Here is a 25,810-nt window from a genome sequence, read left to right as displayed (position 1 = left end):
CCTATGATTCAAACAGAAAAATCTCACCTATGAACAGGCAGCACTATAAATCTTACACTAGGCCCAGGAACATCAATATACCTCCTACTACTGGTAAAATAGAACAAATGGGACTGCTACAGATTTCTACACAGAAGCTACATTCCCACAGAATACCATATCTCAGTCATACACAAAACACACAAAGACCCTCACCAAATACAGACCAAGGTATCAGTAATTAGAAATAGAGATATAAAAACAAAAATTGAACTGGGGACCCCAAGAAGTCAAAAGAACATAAGAACATAAAAGTAGCCATACTGGGTCAGACCAGTGGTCCGTATAGCCCAGTATCCTGTTTTCCAAACAGTGGCCAAGCCAGGTCATAAATACCTAGCAGCAACCCAAATCATGGAAACACTCCATACTACAAATCCCAGGGCAAGCAGTTGCTTCCCACGTCTGACTCAACAGCAGACTATGGACTATTCCTCCAGGAATTTGTCCAAAAATTTTTTAACCCCAGATATGCTAACCGCTGTTACCACATCCTCCTGCAAAGAGTTCCAGAGCTTAACTATTCGTTGAGTGAAAAAATATTTCCTCCTATTTGTTTAAAAATGATTTCCACATAACTTCCTCGAGTGTCCCCTAGTCTTTGTACTTTTGGAATGAGTAAAAAAAAAAAAATCAATTTACTTCTACTCACTCTACATCACTCAGGATCTTGTAGACCTCAATCATATCTCCCCTTTGCTGTCTCTTTTCCAAGCTGAAGAGCTCTAACCTCTTTAGCCTTTCCTCAAAAGTAGTACCGGTCCCAGTACAGATCCCTGTGGCACTCCACTGTTCACCCTCCTCCACTGAGAGAAACCAACATTTAACACTACCCTCTGTTTTCTGTCCAATTAACAATTCCTAATCCACAGCAGAACCTTGCCTCCTATCCCATGACTCTTTAATCTTCTCAGGAGTCTCTCATGAGGAACTTTATCAAAGGCTTTCTGAAAAGCTAGATACACTACATTAACTGGCTCAACTTTATCTACATGTTTATTCATGCCTTCAAAGAAATGAAGCAAATTGGTGAGGCAAGACTTCCTTTGGCTGAACCCATGCTGACTCTGTCCCATTAAACCATGTTTGTCTACGTGTTCTGTAATTTTTTCTTTATAATAGTTTTCACTATTTTGCTCAGCACTGACATCAGGCTTACCGGTCTATAATTTCCTGGACCACCCATAGAACCCTTTTTAAAAACTGGCATCACATTGGCCACCCTTCAATCTTCAGGTACTACGGACGATTCTAACGACAGGTTACATATTACTAATAGCAGATCAGCAATTTCATGCTTGAATTCTTTGAGCACCCTTGGATGTATGCCATCCGGTCCAGGATTTACTACTCTTTAATTTGTCAATTTGGCTCAGTACATCTTCCAGATTCACCGAGATTTCTTTCAGTTCCTCCGCATCATCACCCTTGAAAACCAATTCCAGTACAGGCAGATCTCTTACATCTTCTTCCGTAAAGACAGAAGCAAAGAATTTTGCTCCTTTGTGATCTAACGGTCCCACGAATTCCCTCACACGCTTTCTGCTTCTGATATACCTGAAAAATGTGAATTTTAGGCTTCTGTAGCAAGTTTCCCTTCATATTCTCTTTTATCCTTCTTTATTAATGCTTTGCATTTGACATGCCAGTGCTTATGTTGCTTCTTATTTTCTTCATTTGGGTCCTTTTTCCATTCTTTGAAGGACAGTCTTATGGCTTTAATGGCCTCTTTTACGTCACCTTTTAAACCATGCTGGCTGCATGCACTGCCTCCACTGTATGCAAATAGATCTCATGCATATTCATTGTGGGTTGCAGACCTCGAGGACCATCCTTGAGCACCCCTGCCTTAGGGCATTATATAAATCTGGGAGATTTTGTGGTCTGATGAGATCAAAGAGGAACGTTTTGGTCTCGGTGCTAAATGACTTGTTGCCTAAAAACAAACAAAAAATTCCGCTAACAGCATCCCTACAATAAAATATGGTGGTGATAGCGTTCTGTCATAGGGATGCTTTGCAGAATTGGGGCAGGGAAGCCTGTGACAATCAAGGGAAAGATGTAAGGTGCAAAATAAAAGGCAGATATTGGAGGAGTGACCTAGTGGTTAGGGTGGTGGACTTTGGTCCTGGGGAACTGAGTTCGATTCCTACTTCAGGCACAGGCAGCTCCTTGTGACTCTGGGCAAGTCACTTAACCCTCCATTGCCCCAGGTACGAATAAGTACCTGTATACAATATGTAAGCGGCATTGAGCCTGCCATGAGTGGGAAAGCGCGGGGTACAAATGTAACAAAAAAAAACAAAACAACAACAACCTGTTCCATTCTGACACAGGCTTGGGAATGGAAAGAAGATTCATCTATCATCTATCAGAAGAACAATGATTCTAAGCACAAAAGCAGTGATGGAGTGGCTCAGCAAGAAGATAGTGAATGTCCTTGAGTAGCCCAATCAAAGCCCAGATCTGAATCCAGCAGAAAATACATGGCACAATTTAAAGACTGCAGTCCAGAGGGGATCCCCAGACAATTTGCAGAAGATTGAGCTATTCTGGCAAGAAGAATGGGTCAAAACAACACTATCCTGCTGCACAAAATTCAAAGACCCTTATCCTAAACTCAGGGATTTTACTGCTGCAAAATGGTCTTTCACCAAGTCTAAGAGGGTAGATTATTTATTTATTACATTGTTATCCCACATTTTCCCACCTATTTGTAGGCTCAATGTGGCTTACATAGTGCCGGAGAGGCGTTTACAGACTCCGGTGTGAACAAATAGAATGTGATGTTGTGGTAAGTTAAAGTTCATGTGGTACAGCCACATTAGGAATCGTAGAGCGGTAGAGTTGTGTTATGTCCATTACGTGCTTTAGTTTGTTGTGTGGCCGAGGTCAGGCATTTAAGTTGGATCGGTAGGGTATACCTTTTTAAACAGGTTGGTTTTTAGTGTTTTCCAGAAGTTTAGGTGGTTGTACGTCGTTTCCAAGGCTTTTGGTAATGTGTTCCACAGTTGTGTGCTTTTGTAGGAAAAACGGGATGCGTAAGTAGATTTGTATTTAAGTCCTTTACAGCTTGGGTAGTGTAGATTTAGATGCAATCAAACCATTTTTTATTTTCTTACTCTTAATTAATTTCTGAATATTTCTATAATTATTCTTTCATGTTGAAGGCGTAGAATAGTGATTCTGAACACAGTTCTTGGGATGCATCCAACCAGATTTTCAGGATATCCACAATGCATACGCATGAGAGATTTGCATGCACTGCCTCCTTGTTGAGAAGGACTAGTGGATAGTTCCCTCATATGTGAGAACATTTTGAAGCACATACCATTCTTTGGTTTTGAAGCCTGGACAAGGCGATTGTTAAGAACTTGTGAACTATTGGGATTGATGCGGAGAGATTACCGTATCATGGACTGATGCCATTTGTATAAGGGTGGGAATTATTATCAACAGTCAGCTTCGAGGAATATGTGAGGTGGTGTGTGAATGTATGTTATTTATGGATTTGTAATAAATTTATGATGAATGTTTTTTGGAATCAGTAATTAGTGTGATAAGTGAGTAGATGAATATTCGTTGTGGATATCCTGAAAACCTGAGTGGCTGGGTGTGCCCCAAGGATTGGGTTGAGAACCACTGGTATAGAGTATTGGGTAGCTCAGTGAAATACACTAATTCATTTTGAAAAATTTCAGACTGCAGAATGTGAAAACTGCGTATGGCTGTGAAGACTTCTGCAAGGCACTGTACCTTGTAAATGGCATCTTGTGATCTAAGTATGCTACCATAAACATAGAAAAACAGTCCACAGAGACCATCTGGACAGTTGGGTTTCAGGGTATCCACAATGAATACACATGAGATGTATTAGCATGCATTTCTCCTCCACTACATGCAATCTCTCTCAAGCATATTCATTGTGGTATCCTGAAAACCAAACTGGCCAAGTGATCTTTTGAGTTATAAACCACTGCACTAGACAGGCTTGGAGAAAGGGCTGAAGACTACTATACAGATGGCTTGATTCTTGGCCAAGACTTTGGCTTGTTCAACTAGTCCAGTGCTGGGAATGCTGTGGAGGAGGTCCCAGTCATTGTGTAACAGTGACATCTAGTAGCCAGATTTTGTATCTATGATATGAGGCAGGGCTGGCTCTACCACTAGATCTAAGGTTCTCAATGCAGTCCTTGGACATACCCAGCCTGTAGTTTTCAGGATACCCATGATGAATATACATGAGAGAGATTTGCATACAATGGAGGTACCGCATGCAAATTTATTTCATGCATACTCATTGTGGATACCCTGAAAACCTGGGTTGAGAACCCCTGGACTACATGAATTAGGCAAACCTCTAGGGCGCCAGCATTCGGTGTGTGGACAAATAGCAAACAGAGCTAAGCTGAGTGCAGTAGCACTTCTGGTTTACAATAGTTGTGCTTACAGAGTCTGTGAAAATGGTTGCTCAGGTCAGGAAACGATGATATCTGAGGTACTTTCTTTTTCTGTTGGGTTTCATCATACTCTAACGAACTTTTCAGCAGCTGGTAACAGCTTCTGTTTTACAGGGGTTTTTTTTTTACATGGCAGTTTCCTGATATGTTTCTCAGCCATAGCTTTTTCTGCTGTCAGTCCACAATCCATCTGTTTAGGTAAAAAAAAAATTTCAAAAGCAAAAATATAAGTAAAAGAAGTTTAGTTTTTTACTTGTATTTTAAAGTCACTTATTATTTTAAATGTTGTTTCTCATCCTTTTACTGTTTACCTGTGTTGTAAGTTACTTCTGCACAGGTAAAGGTATTTTTATAGTTTTTATTTTTAGCTGATTTGGTACTGAACGAGTGCAAGAACTGCTTTTTGTTCATAGAGTTGCAGCTGTCTTTGGATAGTTTATTTTTGGTCAAATGTTGACATCATTCATTTTAAATTCTAGATGTGATATATTAAATCTATTTCCTTTTTCCATTTTTTTTCCTGTTATTCAGCTTCCCTTTTATGTTTATTCAGTTTCTTTTAGGGTATTGGTCCAGGCTGTGGTGTTATCTTTACTGGACTATTGCACCTCTTTATATACTGGTATATCAGAAAAACTTATTAAAAGATTGTGGCTGGTGCAGAATACCACGGCAAGATTGATTTATCAAAAGTCAAGATCTGATCATGTGACTCTTGTTTTTGGACCTACATTGGACATTGGCTTCTGTTGGAATTGAGGATTAAATTTAAGATATGCTGCTTGGTGTTTAAAACTGTATATGGGGATATACCTGATGATTTTCCTTTGTTAATCTGGTGGGAAGGTAGACTAAGACTTGAAATAACGAGTGGCTATTGTTACTCTTTCCATCATGTAAAGGGGTTAAGCACAATAGAGTGCATTCAGGATCTTATTATTGTGCACTGAGATGTGGAATTCTCTTCCTTGAATTCTGTGCCTAAGTCCAACTTATTTGGTCTTTTGTAAGTGACTTAAGACACTATTCCCACTGCAGCTCCTTGTGACTCTGGGCAAGTCACTTAACCCTCCATTGCCCTAGGTACAAATAAGTACTTGTATATACTATGTAAACTGTTTTGAATGTAGTTGCAAAAACCACAGAAAGGCAGTATATCAAGTCTCATTCCCTTCCCCTTTTGTTTATTTCTGAGACAATCTGTGTTTGGTAAAATGATGTCTTACCTGATAATTTTCTTTCCTTTAATGCAGCAGATGAATCCAGGAACTAGTGGGTTAAGTCCGCCTACCAGCAGGTGGAGATAGAGATAAACAAACTAAAGGCAGTGATGCCAGACGGCCAGCTCCTTCCTCAGTTAGTATGCCATTCGTAAGCATTTGCCAAGGCCAAAAATATGAAACCAATAACAACCAGAAACCATCCTCACTATGAAAAACAAAGAACCAAATAAGAACTTCGAAATAACTGCAACTTGATCCAGAAATCGGAATCCTTTCCGTGTTCCCATATCTGTCTGAACTCTGCAAAAGCGAACCCGGAAGGAAAAAATAGCCACACTGCGCAGAAAATGAAAAAACCGTCGGCTGAACTAGGGAGGGATCCTGGATTCATCTGCTGCGTTAAAGGAAAGAAAATTATCAGGTAAGACATAATTTTACCTTCCTTGTCACTTGCAGCAGATGAATCCAGGAACTAGTGGGATGTACCAAAGCATTCCTTAAGTAGGGTAGGAAGCCGATGCTCCCCGCGCCAACACTCTCGTCCCAAAACTCACATCCTCCCGAGCAGACACATCTAGCCTGTAATGCTTTGCAAAAGTATGATGGGACGCCCAAGTAGCCGCCCGACAAATCTCTTCCAGAGATAAGGCCGATGCTTCCACCCAAGAAGCCGCCTGTGCCCAAGTAGAATGCGCCTTCAGGGCCACTGGAGACGCCCACCCTTGTAGCAGATACGCCACTCCAATGGCTTCCCTAATCCAGCAAGCAATGGAAGCCTTAGAAGCCGCCTCACCTCTTTTCGATCCCGACAAGAGCTCAAAGAGATGATCCGAGCGTCAAAACTCATTAGAGATCTGCAAGTACCGAAACAAGGCTCCCCACACATCCAGGAAACGTAGTGAGGCAAACTCCCCCGGATAATCCTCTCTTCGAAAAGATGGAAGATAAACCACCTGATTGACATGGAAAGCCGAAACCACTTTAGGTCGAAACAACGGCACCGTCCGGATCGACACCCCTGCTTCAGAAAACTGCAAAGAAGGATCTCTGCAAGACAAAGCTTGAATTTGAGAAATCCTCCTAGCCGAAGCAATGGCCACAAAAAACACTGTCTTAAGTGTTAGATCCTTCTCAGAAACCTTATTCAACGGCTCAAATGGTGGGGCCTGGAGGGCTCGCAGTACCACATTCAAATGCCACGCCGGGCATGGCTGCCGCAGAGGAGACCGAAGCTGAAAAGCCCCGCGTAAGAAACGGACCACATCAGAGTGAGCTGCTAAAGAGGAATGGTCCAGTTTGCCCCTAAAACAAGCTAGCACGGCCACTTGCACTCGGAGGGAATTATATGCCAGCCCCTTTTGAAGGCCATGCTGAAGAACTACAGAATAACCGGAATGTCCGCCAGAAAAGGCGATTCAGCACGCAAAGCACACGCCGAGAAAGCTTTCCACACTTGCGTGTAAGCTGCTGAAGTAGACTGCTTCCGTGCCCCCAAAAGAGTGGCAATGACTGGTCCTGAAAATCCCTTCTTCCTCAACTGCTGCCTCTCAATAGCCAGGTCGTAAGACCAAAGCGGGAGGGATTTTCCATCTGAACTGGCCCTTGATGCAGCAGATCTGGAGTCACCGAAAGTCGCAAAGGTGGCTCTGAGAGTGCTCGAATGAGATCCGCATACCACGGCCGTCGGGGGCCAGTCTGGGGCCACTAGAATGACTGGCCCCCGATGCTGCCCTATGTGGCAAAGAACTCTCCCTATCAGAGGCCATGGAGGAAAAACATACAGTAGCTGTTGTTCCAGCCATGGCTGGAGAACAGCGTCCAATCCTGCGGATCCTGGCTGCCATTTGCAGCTGAAGAACTGGGGAACTTTGGCATTGCAAGCCATGGCCATGAGATCTATTATTGGTCTTCCCCAACGTTGACAGTTCAGCCGAAAAGCCGAGTTCGACAGCGTCCATTCTGCTGCGTCCAAAAGAGTCCGGCTGAGAAAATCCGCTTGAACATTGTCTTGACCCGCAATGTGCGCTGCCGACAGACTCTGAACATGCGCTTCTGCCCATACTAGAAGACGAGACGCTTCCACTGCCAAGGGAAGACTGCGAGTGCCCCCCTACCGACTGATGTAGGCCACTGTCGTGGTGTTGTCCGAGAATACACTAACCGCCTGCCCCTGCAGAAGGTCCTGAAAACTCTGCAGCGCATTCACGACTGCTCGCAACTCCAGACGATTTATCGGCCAAGTCGCTTCGAGAGGGGTCCACGATCCCTGCGCTACTCGATGAAGACAATGGGCTCCCCAGCCCGCAAGGCTGGCATCCGCCACAACTACCACCCAACAGGGAGACGCCAGAGAAACACCCTTCTGCAAACTGGCTGACCGGAGCCACCACGCGAGACTGTCCCTGGCCCGGCTCGACCAAGGAAGGCGTCGTTGATAATTCCAGCGATGTCGGCGACCATCTGCTCAAAAGGAAATTCTGAAGAGGCCGCATGTGAGCCCTTGCCCATGGAATGACCTCCAAGGTCGCCGTCATGGAACCGAGGAGCTGAACATAGTCCCACACTCAGGGAGCGCGACGACTCAATAAGGTCCGTACCTGAGAAAGCAATTTGATCCTTCACCCCTTGGGGAGAAACACCTTCCCCCGCTTCGTATCGAATTGCACTCCAAGATACTCCAGACTCTAGAGTCCATATTGACTACCCAACCTAAGACACCGCAATCACTTGGTCGGTGACCACTCGACTCTCCTCTGCTGTCGTCACCCGAAATCAGCCAGTTGTCGAGATATGGATGCATTCAAAACCCCTCCTTCCGCAGGAACGCCGCTACCACCACCATGACCTTGGAAAAAGTGTGTGGGGCAGTGGCCATTCCGAAAGGAAGAACCCGAAACTGGAAGTGCTGACCCAGCACCGCAAATCTGAGAAATCTCTGATGGAGCTGCCAAATGGGAATGTGCAGGCAAGCTTCCCTCAAATCGAGAGCAGTCAAAAACTTGCCTGGTTGAAAAGCAGCAATAACTGCCCTTAATGTCTCCATGTGGAAGCGACGAACCCGCAAAAACTGGTTTACTTTTCTGAGATCGAGAATAGGCCGAAAAGCCCCTCCCTTCTTTGGAACCACAAAGAAGATGGAGTACCGACCTGTGAGCCTTTCGAGAGGAGGAACAGGCACGATAGCCCCTATCCTTAGCAGGTCTCGCAAACACTGCAGAACCGCTGTCCCCTTGGCCCGCGATACACAGCGGGACTCCAGAAAAAAGTCTGTGACTGGAGAGAAGAATTCTAGCTTGTAACCTCCTCGCACCACAACGAGGACCCACTGGTCCGAAGTAATTCTGGCCCACTCTGGAAGAAACAGAGAAAGCCAACCACTGATCTGTCTCCTCCTGAGTGGACCTGCGCCCCATCATTGGGAGGCCCGAGAAGGAGCCCCCTGACAAGAGGGGGGTCCAGCCGGATGCATTTCATTGCGAAAGGAAGAACACTGCCCAAAACAAGGACGCTGAAAGGCTGCGTTGGACCGCCTCGGGCATATCAGACTCCAAAATCAAATCCATGACAGAATGTAGCCAACTGAGACAAGCTCTAGCCGCATAAGAACTACAAACAGAAGCTTGAAGTGTCAAAGCAGCCACCTCAAAGGCACGTTTTAAAGAGACCTCTAGCCGTCTGTCTTGCATATCCTTAAGTGCCACACCACCCTCCATTGGAAGAGTAGTCTTAGTGACCGCCGACACCAGGGCATCCACCCTAGGTAGAGCAAACTGCTCTAAACGGTCCTCTGAAACCGGATACAGCCTGGCCATAGCCCTGGCTACTTTCAGCCCCCCATCTGGATCCGCCCACTGGGCCGAAATCAACTCTTCAATAGCTTCATGTACCGGAAAGGCCTTAGAAGGTCGTCTGGTACTAGCCATCTTGGGCTTGACCGCCTGAGAAGCTGCAGCCTCAGGATCCTCTATATTCAGGGCTTCCAGTGCCTGAGAGATAAAAGGAGGAAAATACTCACGGCGGAAGAGTCCTCCGGTTGGTCAGTGAGGACACTGTCCTCCATGTCCTCTACCCCCATCTGCTCTGAGACAGCCACCACGGAGGGAGCTGCAGGCGACTGTATGCAGGACCCCTCCTCAGACCCCCCAAAAAGCCTAGGCTTTTTAAGGGAGGAGAAATCCTCTGGGGAAAAACCCAAAATCTCTTGGTTACCCTCAGACCCCCTGAGAGGATCAAAGGCCGAAGCTGTCGCAGCCGCTTGGGAGGGGGGGGGGAGGCCCTTTTCAACAAAAACGCCTGATGGAGTAGCAAAATAAACTCTGGCGAAACCCCCTCCCCCGCAACGGAGGAGGTAACAGCCATGGCACCTGCACCACCGCCCACAGTGCCTGATGGCCCCCCTGACTCCTCTACCAGCGCAGAAGAAGCTTTGCCCAAAACCGCTACCAGAGCTGGCTCCGCGACCGATCGCAAAATGGCACGAGAATCGCCAGGGTCTGGGCAGGAAAGCACACTCTTGGGGGGAGGGGGGGTGCACCGCTCCGTCGAGTCCCACCAAATCAGTGCACCCCGCATCGGGAACAGCGTTTTACCGCCTCCGCTGCCATCGCCTGCCCCCGAACAGGAACCCAGTAGGACTTACCCCCGGACCCGGAAAGCACGGGAACTGACAGCTAAGCCGAAGAAAAAGAAACTCTCCGACTCCACTTCGAGGCAGGCTCAGACAAGCAGGCAACAGAAAACAGGACTCGGACAGCAGTAACACAAACCTGCTCTCAGCAAAAACACACTTCCCTGTGCTTTTCTGTTTCTCTTTTAAATAAATTCTATGGTTCTCTTTTTTTTTTTTTTTTTAGTGAGGAGGCAGAAACAAACAGGGAAGGAAAGGAACAGCAAAATCCTGTTCAGAGGGAATTTGAGGTGCAGCAGGGACCCAGCAACTGAGTATGCTGCCAAAGGGGACACCACCAGTCTGCCATCCCCGGCTCAAACTGGCCACCGGCCCAGGAGCACCCTCAGAGGCCTTGGGCCCAGGAGCTGCAGAAAAGCCGTCCACCACCTGCTGAGATAGAGACATACTAACTGAGGAAGGAGCTGGTCATCTGGCATCACTGCCTTTAGTTTGTTTATCTCTATCTCCATCTGCTGGTAGGCGGACTTAACCCACTAGTTCCTGGATTCATCTGCTGCAAGTGACAAGGAATAAGATAACGTTCTTGTAACCCACTCTGAACATGGAAAGGGATCCTGTGGGATACAAAACTCCAGTAGCATAACGTACAGTCCTTCACATGGGGCAACAGAACAGTTTACAACACAAGAGCTAGAAAAAGAATAACAAATTACAAAGGGCATTTACAGAAATATGAAGGACTATAAGGTATGCCTAAATTAAGGTGCCTATTGGGCACCAATGTTTAGAGAACTCTAGTACTTACGCACGGGACTGATGTCCTTAATTGGCAAATATGTGCGTAAACGCTAGGTGTTATTCTGTAAATACGGCACATATGGCACTTAGGGGCCCTTTTACTAAAGCTTAGCCCACGCTAACAGAATTAGCATGTGATAAATACTAAGAATCCATTTTATTCCTATGGGATTCTTAGCATTTAGCGTGTGCTAAGCTTTAGGGCCCCTCAATGCACAACTGCAAGTAGGTTGTACTTGTGGACGAAGCAGGGGGTGTATCATGGGCGTTCCGTCTATAACACGTGCAACTTATAGATTACCATGAGATGCGCGCTATAAGGCACATTTAAGTGCAGTAACTTATGCCTGAAGCCTAGAAATTGGCATGCCAAAGCCGTTTCGCGCTAGTATTCTAGAACCTATATTTTGGTGTGACTTTTTACAATTTGAATATAGCCAGAAAGGTCACACAACAATCAAAAGGGACTCCATAAAATCAAAAATCAAAATTAAAACCAGCCAAAAGGAGAAATGCCTAAAAATAAACTATTGCAAACTCAATTCTTTTCTTATTCAAGTGTCTATATACAGATATACATTTGTAAATGACCACTGTGTGTCTCTTATGCAGCTGTAATGACGAAACATGGCAACGTCAGGTCTTAACTTTTAATGTTATGTTTTTTTATGGAGTCAATAAATGCATTTTAATTTTATTCAGATTTAATCTGGGCCTCTTATTACCCTTACTGTAATCCACATATGTTTGATTCACCCTTCTGCTGCCGTTTATAGTGAAGACAGAACTGAGTTGATCGGGCATGGTGGCGGGATTCAGTAGCATCTCACTGCTCTTCCTCCTCTTCTGTAAGGCCAGCAATGGGAGCACTTTCAAAACATGTGGTCACGAAGCCAGAATGAGATCAGCATCAGGAAACACACTGCAAGATCAACATCAGTAAATTCTGGCCCTGCAACCACACGTTTTGAACATACTTATGGTGCCAGCCTTACAGCAGAGGAAGAAGAGCACTGGAGAGCAGCGAGTAAGTCTGGGGCAGGACAGGTTCAAGGCCGATTTGCTTCAGGTACTCAGTACCCTCCTACCAGGGTTCTGAAGGGTGCCCTGAGGGACGGATCTCAGCCAACCATTTTCATTGTAATGACTAGGCTTGATAAGTTGGGAGAGAGACAGAAAATAGGGAGAAAACCCTATGTGAAAGAAGGCTCATGGCACCACAGATGAGAAGAGGCTGGTTCCAATTGAGCTGAAAGCCGAAGACTTAGCAGGAACTGCCAGGCCACAAAACAATGTTGTTTCCTCTTCACGGAGAACAGGATACACAGTCCCACTAGCAGGTGACATTGCACCATATACAGATAGCAGATGCACAGTAGGTACTGTACCAGACAGTCCTCAGTGAAGCTCCCTCAGTTGAGAGCAAACTTGAAAATATACAGTATACTGTATAGTAAAAATAACATGATGATGATACTGTACCATAAGTGGAGGCTCCCAATTTTTAAAATAGAGGTGCTTAAGGATGTTGCCAAGGACACTTAAAAACCCCCCCAAAAATGGTCTTTAAGAGAAGATGAGAGCACCTGACTGAGACTTCTATAACACTGAGAAAAGACTGACAAAGTTTACCAAGCTACGTTCAAATGCGTCCAAGGCACTTCAATCCTAGCTATCAGATATCTCCAACCCTGCCTCATCTGAAACCTATTCTACTGTACTTTCAAAAGTTGTCAAAGTATGTGAGACTATTTCATAACCACTGCTAAAAAAAAAACATACGCTACCGTCCTAAAACAGGACAGGATTTCATGTTATGTAATTGCTGCACATGGTGACCTATGATCATGTGGTCCACTGCTAAAAAAAAAAAAACAGACGCTACCGTCCTAAAACAGGACCTATGCAGTTGTATTTTTCCTGTCCTTTATAAAACAATCTGGTGTAGTGTTGTGTAGAGAAGTGGAAAGTAAAGGGCAGCCTGTCTTAACTTCATCATTTGCATTGCTAGGTAAAATCCTGTACTGATTTGACTTCTGTGCACTGAACCTTGTCGAGCTATATATTAACTGTACTTCACATTACTCAAGAGGAATGGCATAGCCACTCTGCTAAGGGGACACTGGAGCTTGACAGTCGAGTTTGGCAGGGGTATACTTGTTCTCAGTTCTTGGTCATATCTGCTACTGAAGGACATTCAATGGGCGGCTGGGGTCAATGCCCCTGCAGCTGGTGGGAGTAGGTTGCCATATTTGCTTTGGGTCATCTACTTGTGAGAGCGGGCCTGCCATTCCCTCTGTCCCTCTTCTTGAATTCAAGCTTCAGATAGAGACTAATCACAAACATTAGACAAGCACGACACCCTCCACTTTGCTACCGCTCCAGCAGGCTGACTCCAACTGCATTATTCTTTGTTATGCCATCTCTGTGGCTTTCAATGCTGTCACTGATCTCTCATACACGGCATAAGAGATGGTTTTTGTACCTGCACCCATCAACATCTAAGCTTGAAGGGAACCAAATCTGGGCCCCCACTGCTGCAATCAGTGCCAGCATAACCTTCTCACGGCCTTCTTGGTCTCACAGGTTTGCTTTCACTGATTGAAATTCTCAGTTGGGATGTGCATTCATTTCCTGGGCTTTGACCAACAAGGAAACCTTCTAGAGCATTACAGATACAAGCTATTATTAGATAGGATAAAACAAATACAACTCATTCTAACCTCCTGTTGACTGATGGCTTTGCTTTAGTAGTTAAAATATTACACAAAGAAAAACAAATATTCTCACCCCATGTAAAGAACTCTTGAACTGCAGATCCCTTCCTGCTAGCTCCGGGCTTCTCTGTACTGTGCTGGGTTGGGTCAGCCCAGGCTTCTCTGCGCTGTGCCGGGTTGGGTCAGCCCCAGGCTCCTCCGTGCTTCGCCGGGTTGGGTCAGCCCCAGGCTCCTCTGTGCTTCGCCGGGTTGGGTCAGCCCCAGGCTGCTCCATGTTAGCCCTATGCTCTTCCAAGCTTTGTTGGGTTCTGTCAGGCTTAGGCTCCTTCATGCTAGCCCTATGCTCTTCCATGCTTCGTTGGGTTCTGTCAGGCTTAGGCTCCTTCATGCTAGCCCTATGCTCTTCCATGCTTTGTTGGGTTCTGTCAGGCTCAGGCTCCTCCATGCTAGCCCTATGCTCTTCCATGCTTTGTTGGGTTCTGTCAGGCTCAGGCTCCTCCATGCTAGCCCTATGCTCTTCCATGCTTTGTTGGGTTCTGTCAGGCTCAGGCTCCTCCATGCTAGCCCTATGCTCTTCCATGCTTCGTTGGGTTCTGTCAGGCTCAGGCTCCTCCATGCTAGCCCTATGCTCTTCCATGCTTCGTTGGGTTCTGTCAGGCTCAGGCTCCTCCATGCTAGCCCTATGCTCTTCCATGCTTCGTTGGGTTCTGTCAGGCTCAGGCTCCTCCATGCTAGCCCTATGCTCTTCCATGCTTCGTTGGGTTCTGTCAGGCTCCTCTCTGCTGGCCTCAGGTTCCTCCATGGTGACCTCAGGCTCCTCCATGCTGCGCTGGGTTGCACAAGCCCCAGGCTCCTCCTTGCTGCACAAGGTCATCTCAGCTCTAGGCAAAGTTGTACGGTGTAAATTCATTGTCTCTGCTATGCAGGGATCTTCTATATTCATCTTGGGAGTATTTTCTGTCTCTCCTAATGAGAGATGTTTTTCGTTTACATTTTGGTATCTTTCAGGAAGATTGTGCATTTCTATAATTGAGGGATCAATGCTGGGCACTGGGACTAGGCCACCATCAATTTCAGTTCCATGAACAGATCTTAAAGAATCTCCCATTCCTTGAACTAGGTAACCATCTGTTTTCTGGGCACAGCTAGACATGGCTTCTGTTTTTTGGGTTGGTAAACCATCGTTCACTCTTTCATGGATTATGCTGTATATGGTTGCCACCTTTGAGGAAGCAAGACTTTCAGTCTCTCTTTTCTCAGCAGTTGTATCCATGGATTCCTTTTTCTGATCTAGGAGACTGTCAGTCTCTCTTTCCACTGTTTGCCTAGCCATGGACTTTTTTTCTTGGCATGGGAGACTGTCATTTGCCTTGTTTTGCATAGCCATAACCTTTATTTTCTTCTCTTGATCTGAGGTGCACTCACTATCTTTGTCTTGGGCACATGTAGAAGTAATTTCCTTCTCTTCATCTGGAAGAGCTTCACTTTCTCTGGTGTGGATAGCCCTAGTTAAGTTTTCTTTCTCCTGCTCTTCAGTAGTCTTCCTCTTTCTTCTCATGTATGTATTTTCCATTGTCTTTACTTCTATTGCTGGCACTTGCTGTCCTTAGGCGACCACTGGGAAATGGGAAACACCCAAAATTTTCACTTTGTTACTAGAAATATTAGATTCTGTTAAAAACATTCAGTTTTTAAATTCACAGCAATGAAATATTAACATCACGTTTCTAACATTCTAAGTTCACAAGCACTGGGGAAATTTCTTGATATAACATTGCTGGTAAGAAAGACCATTAGAAAATGATGGGAAACCTAGATGATGGTGTGTGAACTCTTTTCTTGTTCACTCCCTTTTCTTTCCGTACTAACACCTCTCCCTCTCCACACCCCACTAAAAGGACCCTCTAGGATCCCAAATTTCTAATCACTCTCTTCCGGGGCTTGAAGATTGGTGACATGTGTTGGCAAGTGCAGTGTTGGGGTGAGCAGCACAAGTATGTCTGTGGGATACGTGGACAGATGAAGGGCTTGAGAGGGTAGGGAATGTGTGTGTGTGTGTGTGAGAGAATGGTCAGGATGAGTGGTGGGGGAGGTATGTGAATGTGACTGGGTGTGTGGATAGGCCCACTCTCTCTCTCTCCTTTCACTTCATCAATCCTCCATGCCCTCATCCTTCCATTCTCTTTTCCCCACCATTGTAATCCACCACTGACTGGTTGAAATGAAACAAACAGAAAATGATGAAGACAAAGACCACACGGCTTATCCAGTATGCCCATCCATACCAACTGCTCATCTCTACAATCCCTTTCTCTCTCTCAGGGATGTGTGTGTTTGAGTGTGAATGAACAGAAATATGTGTATGAGGGAACAGCTACAGTGGACAACTCTCTCCCTTACACTTTCCAATTGTATAGGTGCTCTTCATCCCAGTCTCTTCCCCCCCCCCCCCCCCACTGTAGTCTATTCCCTTCATTCTTCTTCCCCAGTCATCTTAGAGTCTACTGCTACATTTTTCTGTTCTGCTATCCACTGATAGAACTTGTCCTCTCTGCCAGCCAAGCTGCTCTGTTTGTCCAGCACCATAGTCATCTCTGATGCCAAGACCTGGCTTTTCCAACAGTTGTATGGCTGCAATCTGCCAGCTCTGCAAAGTGCCAAGTTCCATAAGTCAGAACTTACTGTTCTCATCAGTGTTGCTCTGTTGCTAATGAACTGTATGTAGTGTTACATGGTACGCACCATCCTCACATATGTATGTGCCAGCATGGAGTCAACAGCCAATCAAATCCACTGCCTGTTACAAAGAGAGGATATATCCTGTGTTAATTAACCTAATTTCCTACACTGAGAACATAAAAGTAGGAAAAACTATGGCCCCTTTTACTAAACTGTGCTAACATTTTGCTGCTACTGTACATTAATTGCAAAAATTAACACACGGTAACTAAAAGCCTCTGTGGACCGTGCCTAGCACCTGACCTACAGTTAACACATTAACTGGATTGTAGATGGAATCTACGTGGGATGCAAAGAACAACTCATAAAGAAACTTCAGACCACTCAAAATACAGCAGCCAGGCTTATATTTGGAAAAGTGCAATTCGAAAGCGCCAAACCCCTCAAAGAAAAATTACACTGGCTACCAATCAAAGAACGTATCGCTTTCAAAATCTGCACCTTGGTCCATAAAATCATCTACAGCGAAGCCCCGGGATGCAGTTTCTCCTACATAAGCACACAACTGTGGAACGCATTACCAAAAGCTGTGAAAACAACATACAACCACCTGAACTTCCGGAAATCACTAAAAACCAACCTGTTCAAATAGGCATTCCCAATCGACCCAATCTAAGTGCCTAAACCTTGCAACACAACGAAACCAAAGCTTGTAATAGACGCTACACAACTCTTCCCTTCTACGATTCCCTATTGTGTGTATAACACATGAACCTTATTCGACCACAACAACTCTCTGTATTTGTTTCTCTACCGGAGATGGCGAACGCCTCTACGGTATAATGTAAGCCACATTGAGCCTGCAAACAGGTGTGAAAATGTGGGATACAAATGTAACAAATAAATAGATACTGTGGATGCACTTCACACCACCTGCTCAGGTGGCATTAATTGCTCTGTGTTAACTGCTGCACTAACTCCTGGTAAGTTACCATACATTAACTGCAAGATGCAGTCTATGCCCTTTCCCTGCCGCATTTCGTGTTTGCAGTTTGAGGGAATTAGCACATACTAAGTATCAAGCCACTTCATTAAATCATGCCAACACTGTTATCTGTGCGTGCTAATTCCTGTGATAATCGCTTAATACAAATTAGTGGAAGGGTTTCCTATATTTTCTTTCACCTGCAATGAGCTGTGTAACTGCTTTTACAATTTGAAATTAAGCCATAGTAACTTGGCAGTTTAGCTAAATTCTTCATAGTTCTTTAATATTCAAAGTACTCATGCATCTTTTACACATTTCGCCTTCTTCCTTCAACAAAAGCACTAAAAAACATTTCCTAGGAACGTTTCACATCCAAGGGGAATTCTTGAGACTTGCATCGTCAACATCACCTATACTGAGAGAAACACATCACATACACAAAAAATGCTTATTTTTTTTTTCTTTCTGCTTGTTTTAATAAAGCTAGTAAAATCCAGGGGCATGTCCATTTAGTAATACAAAACAAGTAGGGAAATGATGACTGGGAATGCTTTTTGTTTCTTTCTTTTAAACTACAGTAGACTATGCAATACACTAGGTTCTCTGTACAAGTCAAATAAGCAATTGAGTTGATGTTATCATCATCCTTTATCTCTCTACTCAAGCCACATACCCCTCCAAATCCCTTAGAATGGATGAGCTTATTTCTAGTGAATGTATTGACTATCTCCCATTTCCCTAGTCCCACTTCTAGGCTGGCCCATCCCTACCTTTGATTTTCTGAGTCCATGCCAAATATTTGCCCCAAATAGCCTCCATCTCTTAAGTTTTCCTTTCCTCAGGACTGTGAGCTTAGTTAAGCAATATAGAGTACTTAGCTTGTTTACAAAACCTCTTAATGTTCGGTGACTTAGCATTCTTCCATTAACTGCTATTTCACCTCAGGTTGCTACTATAAAGTACTTTAACAAGTCTTCACTCTTTGTATCTATTCCTGGGCTCTGAAACTTTTATGAAGCCTAGGTTATATATTAGTGGCCAGGACCTCTTCCATTATAGCAATACATTTCCCCCTGTACTCCTGCAGCACTGAAAACCCTGGATTGATGATCACAGCCCCTCCAGCATTTTTCAGATCCCGAAGTATACATTCTCCTCAGTCTCACCAGGATTAGGTGTATCTGTACAATAATTCACACCCATTTTCCACCAAATTTGATGCTATAGATACTTCAGCTACCCTCTGGAAAATTTGCTTCCTCTCTGCCTCCTCAGGTCCATTTAGCTCCTCCTCCCACCTTCATAGGTAGAATGGCTTAGTTACGGGCTTTCCCTGGAAGCTCAAATGTCAAGGTTTGAACCTTCATACGGAGAGAAAGATCATTAGAGAAAGACATCATGCTTGCCAAGGTTGAAGGTCAATGCAAAAGAGGAAAATCAGCAATGCAATGGACTGAGACAATAACAGCAGCCACAGATACCACTCCATCAATGATTGTCTGTCTGACTGAAGGATGAACACAGTTCAGATAACTATCCATAAGTCAGAACCAACTTGATGGCATAATGGCACCTATATCCTCTGAAGCTACGATTATTTCAGCCTGCTGTACTGGTCCTGCTCTATGAACAGTCCCTCTGGTTTATAATTTAGTCGATATAGCTTGGAATGTTACAACCCCTATCTGAATACCCAGGTATTAATAGTTTTTCTGGCCCATTTGAAGGGAAAATTATTTCTAAGTTGCTTTCTTTATTATTAAGCACTATTCTTAAGATCTCAGATTTGCTCGTGTTGTCTGTAGAGCCCAATAACTAACCATTTTCCTTCAATTCCCAAATTATTAATGGAAGCATAATATGTGGGTGTCAAATTGTGAAAACGATGTCATCTGCAAACAGCAAGATTCTGTAACATACCACTTCTACATCCACCACTCTAATGACCTAGTTCATCATTATCTGTGCTACCAACGGCTCTACTGAGAAGGCAAACAGTAAAGGAAATAGATGGTACCCCTGCTTTGTGCCTGTCCCTAACTCAGAGACCTGAGAAGCTCCTGTTCACTTTTACATATACCTTGGGAAGTTCAAAACATTAATATCAAAGCCCATCTTTTCCATTGTTTTTGAACATAAAATCCCACGCTGCTTGATCAAATGTCTTCTCTGCATCGAAAGCAATTGGGAGGTAGTATTCTGTTCTCAAGCTGCCCAAATGAGGTTCGGTATTTTTTAGATGTTAAATCTACTTCTTGGCGACCTGACATAAAACCTGATTGATCCTTATGCACAAGATGTATGATTATCTTATTCAGGCTGGTCACCTGCACTTTTACCAATGACATTCAAATTTAGCAGGGATATTGTCTATAGAACCCCCGCAAAAGAGTGTCTTTGCCTTCCTCGAGATTACTGAGACCCCAGATCAACTCATGGACTCTGTTAGTCCTTCCTGAGTTACCATATTAAATAACTCTCCCAAAGGCCATATCAGCATATCCCCAAATGTTTTTAATAAATTTAGTGGAAAAAACCATCTAGGTCTGGCTGCCCTGATTTTAAAGTCTTAATTGCTGCCCATATTTTCTCCCCCATTATTTCCTCATCTAGCCTTTCTGCCTCCTCCTAACAAGGACTTCAATTGGTTAAGAAAATGTTAGTCTTAGGACGCAGCAATTTTATTTCTATTTTAAATTTTGAATATTTGTACCATCCTAGATTTTCCTTGATCTAGCATCTTGAACTGTAATCCGCTCTGAACTACATAGTTGGCTTTAGCAGGCTATAAATAACCTAACTGTAACTGTTAATAACTGTCAAATAAATCCAAATAAATAATATCTCCCTCTGGGGCTGGGGCCCTGGCTTTATAAAGCTTTGCAATAATTTTGGATACAGTTCCATATACCTCCCAATCCGTAATTATATTCCATTTATTATCTTGGATTGCACATATCAAAGCCTTCTCTCTGTTTCTTCAATTTATTATCTACTAAACATCTAATGGTACAGTTGATATAAATCCAATTTACATATATAATATATCTTAATCTCCAACACAGTTTTTAATAAATTACATTTTTTTCTGATAAACTGATTTGCTCATTGATATATCAATAAAGTGACATTGAAGGGCATAATCGAACGCAAACACCCATCTCCATGGGCGTCTATGTCTGAGAACAGGTACATGAAGGGGCGGGACAGACCGTATTTTCAAAAAAAAAATGGCCGCCCATCTTTTTTTTTCGATAATATGGTTTGTGCCCAGCAAATGCATCGGATATGTGCGGATTGAGCTGGGCAGTTTTGTTTTTCAGTGATAATGGAAAACGAAGGAGCCCAGCTCAAAAACGAACAAATCCAAGGCATTGGGTCGTGGGAGGGGCCAGGATTCGTAGTGCACTGGTCCCCCTCACATGCCAGGACACTAACCGGACACCCTAGGGGGCACTTGTAAAAGTAAAAAAAAAAGTTAAATACCTCCCAAGTCCATAGCTCCCGTCCCTTGGGTGATGAGCCCCCAAATCCCCCCCCCCCAAACCCACTGCCCACAACTCTACACCATTACCACAGCACTTATGGCTGAAGGGGGGGCACCTAGATGTGGGTACAGTGGGTTTTGGAGGGCTCAACATTAACCATCACAAGTGTAACAGGTAGGGGGATGGGCCTGGGTCCACCTGCCTGAAGTCCACTGCACCCACTAACAACTGCTCCAGGACCTGCATCTGCTGTGATGGAGCTGGGTATAGCATTTGAGGCTGGCATACAGGCTGGAAAAAAAAAGTTGTTAAAGTTGTTTTTTATTTTTTTGGTGGGAGGGGGTTAGTGACCACTGGGGGAGTCAGGGGTGGTCATCCCCGATTCCCTCCGGTGGTCATCTGGTCATTTAGGGCACTTTTTTGGGACTTGTTCGTGAAAAAAAGGTCCAAAAAAGTGACCTAAATTCGCACTAAAAATGGCCATTTTTTTTTATTATCGGCCGAAGGCGCCATCTCTGCTCGGCCGATAAACACGCCCCAGTCCGGCCTTCACCACGCCTCCGACAACTTTGTTCATTCCTGCGACGGAGTGCAGTTGCAGGCGCCTAAACTCGGCTTTCGATTATACCGATTTGGGCGCCTTTGCGAGATGGGCGCCCATCTCCCAATTTGGATCGAATATGGGCACCCATCACTTTCGAAAATAAGGCTGATTGTGAAACTAAAAATCCACACATGGAAGCTAAATTAATCCACCCATCACACATCTGCCACAGTTATTCAAATGAACATATATGTAGATGATTCAGAATATTGTACTTAGCTTTCTGAAAAGTTCATGCAGATCCCTTTTAATGAGATGGGGGGTAACAGTCCTCAATCAATCATCAAACACTCATGAAATTCTTCCAGCCTCTATAGCTGTCAAAAGTCTTCAATTTATTAGCCAGCAATTTGTATGCCTTTTCTCCTTGGTCAAAATCTACTTTCTTTGCTCTAAGCAAATCGTAATTCACGTCATCCATGTGTCTGTAGAACACTCTGAGTCTACTTATTAAACATGCTAAGTAATTTGTGTTTCTTCTCAGGGGGGACTATCTTTCACCTCTAACTCCTGAAACTTAAAACATAACTCACCTGTTTTTTGGCCCTTCTCCCTCCCGCCCCAAAGGACAAGTCATCCTCTAATGGTCACCTTAAAATACAGGAGCCAGCTCTGTGGGTGCTGGGGCACCCTCAATGTTAAGCAAACTTTGATTATCTCCAGAAAGGAGTAATTTCCATGGAGTTCAGCATCCCCAATAATTTTGAAAAATTGGCTCATGCCTTAAAACTATTCATCCTTTCACTGGTGTTGGTATCAAATAGTCCTTTTTTACTCCCTGTATTTGCTGAATTAGCTTCTCATCTTCAAGCAGTGTCACTAAGACTCAATACTTAATGCCTGCATATTCCCTGTCTAACCCTAATAGGAACTCTATTGGGACAAAGATCTGAAATTCACCCCATTTCCACCCCCTTAACTGAGGACACAAGATCTTTTGTCAAAAAAGTAAATCCATCCTAGAATTAAACATTGTGGAGAGCTGAAATGAATACATAATTGGGGGCTCCAAGATATAACAGGTGCCATACAGCATATCTATCACCTCCATTTCCCTCAAGAACTTAAGGCAACTTATTGTCCCTGCTTCTTTCCATTCCTCTTGAGTTGTTCAACCCCAGAGCCAGTGTGATTGTGAAATCACCAACAGTTACCAGCATCCTCTCCCCTAAACTCCTACACCCTGAACTCCAAGCTCTGAACAAGAATCATGCTCCACATTTGGTGAGTAAACAAAATCAGTTTTCCCATATTCACTTGCACTATTATATATCTTCCTCTCTTATCTCTCGCACTTACTATATTTAGTTGCAATTCTTTAGTAAATATTATCCCAACTTCCACCTTTTCTGATCCCTCATGTTAGATGCACAAAGTGGGGGTGGGGGAGAATTTACCCCTATTCAGCAAACATTCATATTTTCTTAGAAGGTGAGTCTCTTGGATCAATCACACATCTGCCCTCAGACATTTTTTCTCCTTATATAGCACTGGCCACTTGAATGGCAATAAACGCCCCTCAGATTTAGGGGTAAACAACTTCAGTTCTGCTGTGCCATGGTCACCAAACCTATCAACTCACCCAGTCCACCAACTTCATCCCTTCTCCCTTCCTGAGTCTCCCAAACCCTCTCCTCCAACCCACCTCTTTATTTAGTGTCTGTCTTCCCCATTTAGCAGACCTTACCTCTACAGGTGCATGTCATTTCCTGCCATCCCACCTGCACCTAAATTACTCCCCCTCCCAACAACAGTATAGCAAATCATATCAACATTCCAAATAAAAATCGCTATCGTCTTCCAGCATTCCTCCACTGCATCATTTCACACATTTATGCCTCATATTACTAAAAGCCTGTCATGAAAATTTGGTTTTGCAGTGTCTGTAGATTGGTCTTATCAAGTTAAACTTCATGGACCAACAGCCCAGCTATACACTAGCTTAAATGCAGACTCACCTGCTAAAGTTCAATGGGGGCCCATGGATTTTAATGTGCCCTGTCTGTAGACAGTTCAGCCTCCCACAGCATTCTGCAGTGCACTACATTTCTACTCTCCCAGGACACTGAAGATCTTTAGAGACATAGCACTATCCTCTGACTTCCACAGTCTTACCCCATATGAGATGTGCTTCCACTTCAGGACATCTATCCCCTGCAGACCTTTCACTTTGGCAATCCTTATATTTTGCTCCTGGTACTAAAATATAGGACAAAGAGAAAAATCTATCCATACCGGATGTTTTATTCTCTTATTGTCACCACAATATCCCTAATGTTCCTTCTTTTCCCATATTGATTTTCCTAGGGTCCTTATTTTTGCTGCAACTCTTTATTTTAAAGTCATTAAAGCATGCCATGATGTTGTGGAGTTTATTGATGCACTGTGGATCCAGCAACCTATGAACCCTATTCCAGGTTATTTGAAGTTCTCTAGCTGCTTAATGTATCACCAGGGAGATTCTCTGCACTACAGTTTATAAGCGTTGCCTCCTCTGGTATATCTAAATCTCAGGTTCTGGCGTCTTGACATGCTTTCCAGATGATCTTCGAGTCTGTATGCCAAGCCATTCCATTGTTTTCCATCTCCTCTAACAGTTGCTTAAGGCTAGATAAATTCTCAACATGTTCCTTTATCTATATCTCCACTTTCTTGACCCGCTTGCCAATTTAATTAATATTGCTCCACATTTCAGAAATCTGCTTCATTATCTCCTCTTTAATTTTCATGAGACTGCACTTCATGTCCATAATCATTCTCTTACTACAACCTTAAATTCTGCATTGCCCACCCCCCACCCCTCCCGGGCTCCGTGTGTGGTTCACACTGGGCCTAACACAGTCTTCACCTCAATCTCTTCGTCTGACCTCACTGTTCTCCATTGCTTCGCACACGTGGTCTGTGCCTGTTATTACTCTGATCTTCTTTCAGGCGAATACCACACTCAAGTTAAGCATTTTCTTTCAAATTAACAGCTTTCATGCTCGCCAAGCTCTCAGGTTTGTCGTCTTGTCTTCATGGGGAGTACTGGCTTCTTATAAGTTGTGAGATTTGCTTCTTGCTTCTTTAAAGATCCAGAGCACTGGAGTTAGTTGGCCATGGTTGGCAGCGAGGTCACTTCCTCTGGGAATGCTTTCAAACACAGATTTGTAAAAAGGGTATGTATGATGGAAGTACATGTAGAATTGGGGATGTATTGGAGGTGCATGGGTGGGGGGGGGGCAGTATTATAGGTATGGTGTGTGTATATATAGTTGTGTGCATGGTAGACACAGGAGTGTATAATAGCCAGAGTTTTGCAGCCTGAAAAGCAAAGGAGGAATTGAATAGGTTTGTTAATTTTTCCCCCTTGTAAAATCTGTAAAAAAAAAAAAAAAAAAGAGATGAGGTTGTGAAACCAAACTTACTAAGAAGCCCCAAGTTGGTAAGGTAGTTCAGATAGCTTTTAAGTATTTGCATATGTTGCACAAATTGACATCTGTGTTGTCTACCTATGATTTTAGAAGTGTAGTTCAAAGCATGATTGATATTGGCTCGACTGGACTACTGCAATGCCTTGTATCTTGGGATAGCGTCCTCGAGTATCAGAGCATTAAAAGTGGTCCAGAATGCGGCTGCTTTCATTCTATCCTTAGCTAGGCTGGCTATACAAATTTTTTTTTTTCCAATTTGATGGTCGACTATTTAGACAGAGAGCAGGTATAGCCATGGTGTAACTATGGCCCCATCAGTAGCCAATTTGTTGAAAGATTCGAAGAAGAAAAATTATATCGATCTTCCCATTATAAGAATGTGTTAACCTGGGTGAGATTTATAGATGACGTATTTTACATCTGGAAAGGGCCGCGCACCGAATTGGAAACGTTCAACGCATATTTGAATAATTGTCATCCTACACTAAAATTCACTATACAGTGTAGTCAAATGATTTCATTTTTGGACGTGGTAGTAATAAAAAAACGACGGTAGACCCGAGACTAGTGTGTTCCGGAAGGAAACAGACAGGAACACTTTTCTAAAATACACGAGTTGTCATCCGAAAAATCTGAAAGACAGTCTACCTTTCTTGCAGTTTTTAAGACTAAGAAGGATTTGTTCAGAAGAAGAGGACTTTAAAGCAAAATCTCAACAGGTTATGGATAGACTGAAACAGAGAGGGTACCCAAGAACGATACTCCAGAGAG

The 25,810-nt window shown here is 43.9% G+C and overlaps 1 protein-coding gene across 4 annotated transcripts in view; it reads right to left on the bottom strand.

Moving 5' to 3' along the window:
* The window catches only part of LOC115473254 (protein TsetseEP-like), a 45,423-nt gene that overhangs the window by 3,164 nt on the left and 16,449 nt on the right, over positions 1-25,810 (bottom strand). The window contains exons 2-3 of one of the 4 annotated variants that reach the window (XM_030208053.1): positions 16,550-16,664; positions 13,941-15,484 (exon numbers count right to left, since the gene is read on the bottom strand). In XM_030208053.1, coding sequence (XP_030063913.1) covers positions 13,941-15,440 — 1,500 coding nt within the window. In that variant the 5' untranslated portion in view covers positions 15,441-15,484; positions 16,550-16,664. The remainder of the gene's footprint in view (positions 1-13,940; positions 15,485-16,549; positions 16,665-25,810) is intronic. The other 3 variants (XM_030208054.1, XM_030208055.1, XM_030208052.1) reach the window with 3 other exon arrangements.

Source organism: Microcaecilia unicolor, chromosome 6 (assembly GCF_901765095.1).
Source record: "Microcaecilia unicolor chromosome 6, aMicUni1.1, whole genome shotgun sequence".
NCBI lineage: Eukaryota > Metazoa > Chordata > Amphibia > Gymnophiona > Siphonopidae > Microcaecilia > Microcaecilia unicolor.
This window is presented reverse-complemented; position numbering and strand designations above follow the sequence as displayed.